The following is a 12561-nucleotide window of genomic DNA, read 5'->3' on the forward strand; positions in this document are numbered from 1 at the left end:
GTTCATCAAAAATTCAAAAATCTAAATTTCTCTAAACCACAGGTGTCAAACATGCGGCCAAAACTGACAATGCCAAAGGTTTCAATCTGACCAGTGGGATGAATTTGCAAAGTGCAAGTTCGGGCATCAAACTCAAAAATAATATCATAATAACCTATAAATAATGAGAACACCATTTTTTTCTCTTTGATTTAGTGCAAAAAACATTAAATTATAAAAATGTTCACATTAACAAACTGTCCTTTAAAATGTGAATAACTTGAACAAATATGAACAACCTGAAATGTCTAAAGAAAATTAAGTGCAATTTTAACAATATTCTGCCTGTTACTAAGTGTTTAGTGTTTTTGTAGATCTGACCTATAATACACATGTATAAAATGATAAGTCGAGGCAAAATATTGATAAAATTGTACTTATATTTCTTTAAAAAAATTCAATTTTTTTTCAGGTTATTCACATCCTTTTTGTTTGGATAGTTTGTACATGTAAATATTGGCATAACTGAATGTTATTTTTTGCACTAAAACAATTTGGAGTTGTCATTATTTACTGGATATCATGTTATTATTTTACTGGTTCGCTTCAGATTAAATTGGGCTAAATGTGGCCTCCGGAAGAAAATGAGTTTGACACCCCTGCTGTAAACTATGAACAAACTTTGTCGACATTGTCCCAAGGAAGCTATAAAATTTGAAATCAGTCCGACCAGTAGTTTCGTCTAAGATGTCTGAATGAATATGGCGGACTCCTGGTCTATCTGAGGTGAAAACACTGACACTCTGACGGTGAAGTTGAATCTAAAAACTGAAGTGAGAAGGTGCGCTGTGAGTCAGACAGGTGGACGGTGTGGCGTACCCGTGCAGAGCTCAGGGTGGTGTTGGTCATGAAGCTGGCCGAGGACGACGTCAGGGTGTCCGGGTACGACACCATGGACATGGAGTCCGTTTGAAGCGCCGCGGCTCCAGCTGTCGTCCCCTGTCGCGCCTTCAGAGCCTGGATTTCCCGTCGCAGCACCAGACCATCAAAACGTTCCAGATCCTGAGGGGTGACCAGACCTCGGACCTCGGAGAGCAGGGAGAACTGTCCGGGAAAAATGAGACAGGGATCAAAAAGGTGAAATGATGAGATGCAATACATGAAACTAAATGAATAAGACTGTCTTATCAAATTTTCATTAACATTTCCAAAATACATCAAAATAGCTCTACAGTCCTGTTTTCTTCACAGTTGAAATCAGAGACTATCCTGTTGTCATTAAAAAAATAAAACCAAAGTCCCTGTTTCTCACGGGCATGTTCTGTTCAGAATCACTCCCCAGTTGAATTTTTGAATGTGTGAGGTTGTCAGGTTCTGTTCTATGTTCCAGTCCTGTGGTCTGGATCAAGATTATTATCGTTAATGAAAACTAACAAAATGACGAAAACTAGAATTGTAAAAACATTTTTGTTAATTGAAATAAATAAAAACTATAATTAAAAGAAAAAAACAATAACTAACTGAAACTGTATTGTGTGTTTACAAAACTAACTAAAACGTATGAAAATTATAAATAAACTTCCCTTCGTTTTCGTCTTTGTCAATGTCGGATCGATATGAAATCGATTTATTTCCCTCAAGCAATTTTAGCTGCTGGCACCATATGATATTTAACCCTTTCATGCACAGTGGTCACTATAGTAGACAACTATTCTACAGCTGTTCTCTTGTTAATTCATGGATTTTGTTGTTTTGTTTTTTTGCACATTTTGTTTTAACTCATTAGATATGTTTTCTGACATGAATTGGTAACATTGTTTAGATCTCTCATGAGCGTAATAGTCATAGTTTTCACGCAATTTATCAGTAAATACATGTTTCTTTGCTTCAAAAATTAAACCCATTGTGTCCAGCTGAGTGGACATTTTTGCAACTTCATGAAAAATAGGTTCATAAGAATTTTTTTATTATTATTACCATTTTTTTGATGTAGTTTTTTACTTTATTTATTTATTTATTTATTTTTTATTTTTCATAAGGAAATTTTCAATCACATTGTTTTTTCATGCCTAAAGGGGAATAAAAACACTCAGGAAAAAATCTTGATTAAGGTTCTCATAATTTGTGCATGGAAGGGTTAACGGTCCGTCACTTGTGGTTTCCAGTCGTCTTCTGGTCCCCACTCTACCTGGAAACATGGAGACTAAAGTTGGGAGAAAGCAGCAGAGTCCTGTCTGGGATTTATTTGAATACGACGACAGAGAAGAAGAGAAAAGAGACGACTAAACTAAAACTAAACTAAAACTAAGCATTTAGAAAATAACGAAAACTAATAAAAACTATCAAACCTGCTCTAAAAACGAAATAAAACTAACTGAATTAGAGAAAAAAAAAGTCAAAACTAAATGAAACTAAACTATAATGAAAAATCCAAAGCTATTAGAACCTTGGTCAGTCTCCCAGTAGAAGTGGGCGGTACTGTCACTGGAGGAGAACTCAACTCATTCAATCAAAGTCCATATATGACTTCTATCAGTGATCAATAGGAACTATATTGATATCTGGAACCATTTACATGTTATAAGCCATAAATAATATGGACCATTAGAAGTTAAGGTAAATTTCTAATATTTCAAAAATTTAAAAAAAAAAAAAAAAAAAATCTCAAAACTGTGAAACTTTGTAAACATAGTCCCAAGAAAGCTACACTACAAACAAAAAGTTAAAGATATTTGTAATTTTTGGGCTATTTTTTTCAGTTGGGATTCTTGCACAGCACTTTTTACTTTTTTGTGTGTGAATTGAATTTAAACACATTTTTTTAATGACAGTTTTATTTACACATGGCAAAAATGCCAAAAAAAAAAAAAAAAAAGCCCCACTTCTAGACTAATGTAAAAGGCATATTAGATAGTTTACTTAAAGTGAACCTCTCTATGGACCCATTATTATTTTTACTGGACATATTCCCTGATGGTCTGTCCCACGACCAAGAATTCATACTACATCTTCTTCTGATGACTGCGAGAAAAATGATAATGTTTTGGCTGAAACCTGAATCACCTACAATTGGACAATGGATACAAAAAATTAAACAAGTTTGTCTAATGGAACAGTTAACAGCACAGCTACAGCTGAAGACTCCGACCTTTGAAAGAAGATGGAGACCAGTATTCAGTCTTATTGGAATGGATATTTAAGCCTGAATTGTTTTTTGTTTTGTTTTTTTCTCTCTCCTTTTCTTCATTGTAACCAAATATTTTATATTGTAATCTTGGGCCCAATCTCAGGACAAACGTTGTTATTCTGTACATTGTTTTTGTTTTTTTTTTGCTTTATTTTGTTTTCTTCAATAAAAGTAAAAAAAAAAAAAGAAAAAAAAAAGAAAAAAAAAGCCCCCCCAAAAAAGAAATATCCTTAACTTTTTGTTTGTAGTGTACATAAGACACATTTTAATTAATCTGACCAGTAGTTTCAGAGAAGAAGATTGTGGAAATCTAGACATTGGTGACCTTGAGTTTTACCCTTCAAAGAAAACTGAAGGTCAAAGGTCATGGACCCAAATAAAAGTCCATATATGACTTCCTATCAGTGCTCAACAGTAACTATATTAATATCTGTAACCATTTCCATGTTATAAACCATCAAAATAGGGATCATTATAAGTACATAATATTTCAAAACTTCGTCAAAAATTCAAAAATAAACATTTCTCAAAACTTTGAACAAACTTTGTAGACAATGGCCTTTTTTCATGTGTAGTCCTAAACTGTCTACTGGTCTGAATTCAGTGTCATGATCATATTCTAATCCATGCAACTTTTACAACAGTCTACATCAGGGCTCTCAAACTCATTTTTTTCAGGTTCCACATTCAGTCTGATTTGATCTCCAGTGGACCGAACCAGTAAAATAATGACAGAATAACCTATAGATAATGACAACTCCAAATATTTGTCTTTGTTTTAGTGCAAAAAAAATAAAAATAAAATAAAAACATTAAATGATGAAAATACTTACTTTTATAAAGTATCCAAACAAAAAAAAAAAAAGTGAATAACCTGAAAAAAACTGAAATTTCTTAAGCAAAATCAGTGCAGTTTTAACAATATTCTGCCTCAACTTATCATCTGTCCATGTGCATTATGGATCAGATCTACAAAGACACTAAACACTTAGTAACAGGCAGAAAACTGTTAAAATTGTGCTGAATTTTCTTTAGACATTTCAGGTTGCTCATATTTGTTCAGGTTATTCACATTTTATTTTTATAGGATAGTTTGTAAATGTAAATATTTTCATGAGTTAATGTTATTTTTTGCACTAAAAGAATGAAAAATTTGAAAGTTATCGGCAAAGTGTAATATTTTTTTCACATCAATCTGAGAAGAAAATCTGCAGTCATTCTTTTTTGTCGGTTCTTCTGCTGTTATTATTTGACTGTAGATCATATTGGTCTGTATGTGGAACCGCAACTAAAATGAGTTCCACAGCCTTGACTGTGGAATTTTTACACTTTGTAAATTCATCCCACGGGCCGGATTGGAACCTTTGGCGGGACGCATTTGGCCCCCGGGACGCATGTTTGAGACCCCTGGTCTACACTGACATTCAGCAGAAGTCGATGCCAGTGGGAGACGCTCTGTGAATATAAACATCTAACTGTGATGGATGGAGTCAGCAGAAGGACAGTCCATGTAAAGAGTGTGACGGGACACTTCTGGACTCCAGCTGGGACCATGACTTTGGCTCCAAAATGAAGCCAGAGTTAAAGTCTGGGTTGACCCTGTAAGGACTACCATCATAACTGGTCATCTAGATTTATCTATGTTTGTTTTTGGGAGTTTTTTGCAATAAAAGTGCCAGAAGATGCTTGGTTTTTTGCCAATTCTTTTGCACAGTTTTCAGAAAGAACTTAACTTCCAAAATCTGGCCATTAATTATCATTATTATATGAAGTAAATGTTTAAAACAGTGTGTTATAGTAAAAAATAAAGATACTGACTTGAATTTTTAGCAAATTTATTATAAAAACAACTGTAAATGTGCATAATGAGACTTCATGAGATTATAGGAATAAACTTTCAACTATTTTACATGTGCTCAAACATTTTTGTTTGCCTAAATCATTCTATGTACATGTTACAGCTTCTTATTTTTAGTCATTTCTAGTCATTTTTAGCCTTTGTCATAGTCTAGCACTTTCTAGTCTAACAATCAATGAACAATATAAACCAGAAAAATACAGATAAAACAGTAAAAAAAAAAAAAAAGGTGAAAAAAACCCTGGTGAAACTAAACAAAAATACAGCAAAACACACTAGTCAAATACTCCAAAATAGCACTATCGCTATTACAGGGTGGGGAAGCAAAATTTACAATATTTTGAGGCAGGGATTGAAAGACAGTGTATGACCAATTAGTTTATTGAAAGTCATGAGAATTTAAATCTTCAAATCATATTTTACTGCATTTCTAACGGTCTTGCTGTCTACCTCAAGTTCAATTGCCATTTTTCTCATGGATTTGGTTGGATCCTTTAGGATTTTGGATTTGAGAGCTTTAATAAAAGCTTTGGTACGTTTTTTGTTGCTTCCTCCACTTCCAGACTTTCTGGTAATAATTTTGCTCATAGTCATTCTCTTCTTTCCATTATAAACAGTCTTTATGGAAACTCCAACTATTTTTGAAATCTCCTTTGGTGTGACGAGTGCATTCAGCAAATCACACACTCTTTGACGTTTGCTTTCCTCATTACTCATATGGGCAAAAGTTTCTGAAAAGGTATGGATAATAGTGTTAGGTATGATTATGACATCAATATATGTTTGGTTTCAAAACAACTGTCGTAGTGCCTGCTGAGAAAAAACAACTAAATGTTCATTGTAAATTTTGCTTCCCCACCCTGTATACATAATAAATTACTAGAACTCACCACAAAAACACAGCTAAAAGTCACTAAAATGCTGCTAAAAGTAATAAACATCTACCATCTCTCTCTCACCGACTTCACTCTGCTGCTCTCTGCTCCACCCACTTCCACCCCTCCCCCTCAGCCAATGCAGTCCTCTACCCTAATGTGTTATATATCAATCAAAAGCTCCCAATCACAGCTTTCAGATGCTGTTTGGATTTTGTCAATATTACCAATGGTTCAGGAGTAACGGTGATTTGAATAACAGTGTACGAAAAATCATGGCGCTGGAGACACAACTGTCGTAAAGGAGTTAACCACTTTAACCATTTTAACTAGGGATGTTCCGATCCGACCTATAGATCAGTATCGGCTGCCACTCTGGCATTTTTTAGAAGACCAGATCGGATTTAGTCATGAGATGGGGCCAATCCAGGCCTGATTTGGGAAGGAGGGGGCGCAAACGTCCTGCCCCCTCAAATTAACCCTTTCATGCATAGTGGTCACTACAGTGGACAGCTATTCTACAGCTGTTCTCTTGTATATTCATGGATTTTGTTGTTCTTTTCGTAGTTTTTTTTTTTCTTTTTTTTTTTTTTTTTTTTTAAACACATATCTTTATTAAAGTTTTAAGACACTACATATCTTTTCTGACATGAATTGGTAACATTATGTAGATCTCTCCTGAGCATAAACCCCCAGAATCACAAGCCTTCCCCATAGTTTTCACACAATTTATCAGTAAATACATGTTTCTGTGCATCAAAAATTAAACATGTGGTGTCCAGCTGAATGGACATTTTTGCAACTTCATGAAAATAATTATTATTATTAAGAATTTTTTTTTTTTTTAATGTATTTTTATTTTGTTTTATTTATTCATTTTTATTTATTTTTCAGAAGAAAATTTTCAATTGCATTGTTTTTTTTCATGCCTAAAGAGGAATAAAAACACTCAGGAAAAAAATTTGATTAAGGTTCTTATAATTTGTGCATGAAAGGGTTAAAGTTTCCGGAGGTTAGGAAAAGCTGCACAACAGCAGGAGGCGTAGAGGACTTGGTAAAGCGTCTATAAGTTTCACTTTCACTTTGCGCTTGTACTCATTATGAGGTCCGGTTGTGATGCGCGAGTCGGGTTTTTTTCAACCCGCGGGGCTTTTGTGGAATTATTTGACCCGACCAAACCCATCCCACAAATAAACTGACATTCTTTTGACCCGCCCCAACCCGACCCATGCGTAACCCGCTGATGTGCACATCACAAATGCATGGCACTGACCACACCCCCATATAACACCTAGACAGACCTGTCCACAGACACACTACAGCAGTGGAAAATGTAAGGTTCTAATTTGTCCCACAGAATGAATGTGGACAGTGCAAAAATGATACTAAAGTTATTCAGAGTCAAAGGTGTCGTAGTTGTTTCAGTTCAGGTTCCACATTCAGCCCAACTGTGACCTACAGTAAAATAATAGCAAATCTATACATAATGACTCCAAATTTAAATCAAAATTTCATTGTAAAAAGTCCATATTGGATTGGTATTAGACTGGTATCGGCAAAACTAATCCCAAAAAAAATCGGATCGGATCAGAAAGCAAAACAATCCAGATTGGGACATCACTAATTTTAACCATTTAAAGGCCTAGTCCCTTCCCTCTTGCACTTTTCAGGCTGACACTGCAAACAGAAGACAGTTCTTTATGTTAGTGGGTAAAATAAAGGTTGAAATGGTTTGTGTTGGTGCACTGACTACATGTTTTATTTTTTATTTTTTAACAACTTTATTAACAACATTTGAGTATACAGTACAAAATTTTACACAAACATCAAGATGTCAAAAGAGAAAAACCATTTGAACATATAAGTTTAAGAAAATAATGCAGAGATTTAAAAATACAAAGCATAAAATACAAATAATAATAATAATAATAAAAAAAAGTAAATAAGTAAATAACTAATAAATCTGACAAATAAAAAATAAATGCAACAGAGAGTTCAGTTAGTATTGAAAAATTGTTTATAAATAGTCAATGTGTTAGTGCTTTTTTATTATAAATGAATTCTAAAGATTTAATATAATTTTCAAATTCTAATAGGAATATTTTAAAACTTGGGTGTGTTTTAGTATATTTGTTTTTATGTATATGAAATTTTCCAAATAATATGAATACATTTACAATAAAGTCTAGATTGTTAGTATCATGTTTAAAATAAGTAATTACATATTTATTTTATTGTTACTTTTAGATATGATATCATTTTCAATTTTGGACCAAAAATTGCACTGACTTCATGTTTAGTTGAAAACTAAGAATACCCCCGACCTCACTTTACATTTCTCCCTTTGGAGCAAAAAACAAAACCATGTGAGCACTACAGTTCACTCAGTGGGTGAAAGGAACAGCACTACACTGGAGACACAGCAAATAAAATGCCTGTGATTTATTGTTTCTTTTATAAGGTGAAGTGCTGCCGACTGCGAGAACTAAAAAAAAAAAAAAAAAAAAATTAAGAGATGTGGAGGAAGACAAACCAAACAGAAAATAGCCTCGGTATAAACCCCACAGTAATCTCACAGAACTATCTGGACAGAGAACATTGGATTGTTTTATGATTTTTTTCTTTATTCCCGTATTCTCCACTCACCTTGGCATGTGTGTTGAGCAGCTCGAACAGCGCCATGACCAGCTGCTCCACGCCGATGTGTCCGTCCCGGTACTCCTCCACGTAGTAGCCCATGGTCTGGCGCTCGGTCTCGGTCAGCAGGTGGCGGGCCTGCTCCTCCAGCATGGCCCGGGACTGGTTGACCAGGCTGGACAGGGTCACCTGAGAGCCAGCCACACCCTTATAGAAGCCGGGCTAGTGGTGTCAAGAAGGAAAAAAAAAAAAAAAGAAAAAAAAAAAGGCATTATTTTCTTAACAAGATTAGAACAGAGGAAGAAAAAACCACACAGATTAACCTTGAAGTATCTGGGTGAGCATATGTACTGTGTGGACGCAAAACAACTTTCTCCAACTAAACTCACACCAGACTGAAGTCATTGTCTTTGGCCCGAAAAAACCCAGAGACAGTGTCAGCAGTCATCTGGAGTCTCTTACTCTAAGACTGTATTCACACCTACCATGTTTGGTCCGTTTAAAAAGGACCAGAGTTCATTTCCCCAGAAAGTCTGGACTTTTTTTTAGGTGTGAATACAAACATGCGAACTCTGATTCGAACCAAACAAGCGGACCCAGACCACCTAGAAGAGGTGGTCTGCTTCCAAACAGACTCTGGGCCGGTTCACTTCTGGTGTGAATAGAACCGACCTCGAACCGAACCAAACCAAGGAATCTGGGGGCCTTTTTGTGCTTGACGAGCCACCGTAGCCGCTGGAAGTAGCCGAGGTTTACGGGTGGTCAGAGCTAACAGCAGCAGACATGAGCTGTGGACAGACGAGGAGCAATGAGGAAACTGAATGTGTCACTGGCATTTGGTCAGACGCCCGTATTATGAAACTGGCTCCGACTGAGCTTTTCATGAGTGTTAACATTATTTTTGCAAATTTGTGTCTGTAAAAATACAATTTATATTCCGAAAATGCTAACTGTATGTAGGAGCACCACGTCTATTTTCATCAACACCGGCCGTCTCTGGTTCACCCCACCCCCGACTTTTCTGTCCAATGCCAGCGCAGTTCGTCACATGTCTGCATGTGTTCACACATTTTGGTCCACTAGCAAAAAGTGCAATGTGAATGCGATCCGACCCAAATGAAAAAAATAAAGTCCGCATTTGATCTGAATCAAATAAGCGGACCAAAGGACTTTTCAGGTGTGAATACACCCTAAAACACAGGTGTCAAACATGAGGCCCGTGGGCCAAATCCAGCCCGCCAAAGGGTCCAGTCCGGCCCCTGGGATGATGTCGTGAAATGCAAAAATTACACTAAGATATGAACAATCCTTTTAGTACAGGTTCCACATTCAGACTAATTCAATCTCATAATAACCTATAAATACTCACAACTCAAATTTCCTCTTTGTAAATGTAAATACAACCTGAAATGTCTTAAGAGAAGTGCAATTTTAATAATATTCCACCTTTTACTAAATATTTTGTGTATCTGTAAATCCACTGTGATCTGAAAGTTATAATGTACATGTGGAAATGATGAACTAAAGCATAATAATGTTAAAATTACTATTTTCTTTTTCAGTTTGTTCATGTTATTCACATTGTTTGAAAGGATAGTTTGTAGATGTAAACATTTTCATCATGTAATTTTACTTTTTTCACTGTAAAACATTGAGAAAAGTTTGGAGTTGACATTATTCACATATTATTACCTCTGCCAAGGAGGTTCTGTTTTTGCCAGGGTTTGTTTGTTTGTTGGTTAGTTTGCAAGATAACTCAAAAAGTTATGGATGGATTTTCAGGAAATGTTCAGGAAATGTTGATACTGGCACAAGGAAGAAATGATTAAATTTTGGTGGTGATTTTTTGTGTGTGTGGGGGGGGGGGCTGCATACTTTACTAGTTATGTTATTATTTTACTGGTCTGGCCCACTTCAGATTACATTTAGCTGAATGTGGCCCCTGAACTAAAATGAGTTTGACACCCATGCTCTAAAAGCTAAAAAACAGGTTAGAAATCTAGGGGTAATAACTCAGACCTAAACTTTAACAGCCACATTAAAATAATTCCATCATCAGCCTCGAACCATCTCAAAAACCTTGCCAGAATCAAAGGTTTAAACCTGTCTAAAGGTTCAGTTCTATGTGTTTCAGTTCTGTGTTTCAGTTCCATGTGTTTCAGTTCTATGTGTTTCAGTTCCATGTGTTTCAGTTCTGTGTTTCAGTTCTATGTGTTTCAGTTTCATGTGTTTCAGTTCTATGTGTTTCAGTTCCATGTGTTTCAGTTCCATGTGTTTCAGTTCCATGTGTTTCAGTTCCATGTGTTTCAGTTCTATGTGTTTCAGTTCCATGTGTTTCAGTTCCATGTGTTTCAGTTCTATGTGTTTCAGTTCTATGTGTTTCAGTTCCATGTGTTTCAGTTCTGTGTTTCAGTTCTGTGTTTCAGTTCCATGTGTTTCAGTTCTATGTGTTTCAGTTCCATGTGTTTCAGTTCTATGTGTTTCAGTTCCATGTGTTTCAGTTCTATGTGTTTCAGTTCCATGTGTTTCAGTTCCATGTGTTTCAGTTCCATGTGTTTCAGTTCTATGTGTTTCAGTTCCATGTGTTTCAGTTCTATGTGTTTCAGTTCCATGTGTTTCAGTTCCATGTGTTTCAGTTCTATGTGTTTCAGTTCCATGTGTTTCAGTTCCATGTGTTTCAGTTCCATGTGTTTCAGTTCTATGTGTTTCAGTTCCATGTGTTTCAGTTCCATGTGTTTCAGTTCCATGTGTTTCAGTTCTATGTGTTTCAGTTCCATGTGTTTCAGTTCTATGTGTTTCAGTTCCATGTGTTTCAGTTCCATGTGTTTCAGTTCCATGTGTTTCAGTTCTATGTGTTTCAGTTCCATGTGTTTCAGTTCCATGTGTTTCAGTTCTATGTGTTTCAGTTCCATGTGTTTCAGTTCTATGTGTTTCAGTTCCATGTGTTTCAGTTCCATGTGTTTCAGTTCTATGTGTTTCAGTTCCATGTGTTTCAGTTCTATGTGTTTCAGTTCTATGTGTTTCAGTTCCATGTGTTTCAGTTCCATGTGTTTCAGTTCCATGTGTTTCAGTTCTATGTGTTTCAGTTCTATGTGTTTCAGTTCCATGTGTTTCAGTTCTATGTGTTTCAGTTCCATGTGTTTCAGTTCTATGTGTTTCAGTTCCATGTGTTTCAGTTCCATGTGTTTCAGTTCCATGTGTTTCAGTTCCATGTGTTTCAGTTCTATGTGTTTCAGTTCCATGTGTTTCAGTTCTATGTGTTTCAGTTCCATGTGTTTCAGTTCCATGTGTTTCAGTTCTATGTGTTTCAGTTCCATGTGTTTCAGTTCTATGCAGCTAAACTCCTGAACAGTCTTCCTGATGACGTCACAGACCTGAACTGTGACAGTGTTTCAGTCCAGGCTGAAAACAGTTCTGTTCAACTGTGGATAGAACAACTGAAAGGGTTCTATCTGACCTCTGACCTTTAACTTTATTTTAATTGATTATAATTTATGTTTTATTGATTATGTTTTAATTGTAATTGTGTGTTTTTAATTTGTCCCTTTTCCATTTTTGTAAAGCACTGTGAATTACCCTGTGTATGAGTTGTGCTAGACAAATAAATTTGCTTTGCCATATTATGCAAACTTTGCACGTTACATCAGGTTTACTTTCATCTGGTCGTTCAGTTTGGCCACAGTTTCAGCTAATTTTATGAGTTTATTTTGTGGAATTGACTTGTTCCAGTTGAGTTTTTCTTCTTTTCATTTTATTTTTTTTTTTCAGTATTGGACTTTTTCATACACCATCAAAAAACAGTCATCACATACTACGTGTGTTGTTGGGTTCTTTAAAATTGATGAAAATGTGTGGAAAAAATGATGGTGTAGTCGCACAGCTGCAGTGATGGTGTTTTATGAACATGCCTTCTAGTGCAAACAAGTGTCCAAGAAAAAAGTAAAAAATGAAAAAAAGTACAACAAAAAGAGTGGAAATGTACTATTTACAATTATATACAATATGTACAAGAGCTCAACTTTAAC

General features: G+C 35.5%; 1 protein-coding gene across 1 annotated transcript in view; it reads right to left on the minus strand.

The window, feature by feature from the left end:
* The window catches only part of whrna (whirlin a), a 585387-nt gene that overhangs the window by 65854 nt on the left and 506972 nt on the right, over positions 1-12561 (minus strand). Inside the window, 2 exon segments of the mRNA XM_030149708.1 lie at positions 859-1083; positions 8546-8758. Coding sequence (XP_030005568.1) covers positions 859-1083; positions 8546-8758 — 438 coding nt within the window.

Source organism: Sphaeramia orbicularis, chromosome 12 (assembly GCF_902148855.1).
Source record: "Sphaeramia orbicularis chromosome 12, fSphaOr1.1, whole genome shotgun sequence".
Taxonomy (NCBI): Eukaryota; Metazoa; Chordata; class Actinopteri; order Kurtiformes; family Apogonidae; genus Sphaeramia; species Sphaeramia orbicularis.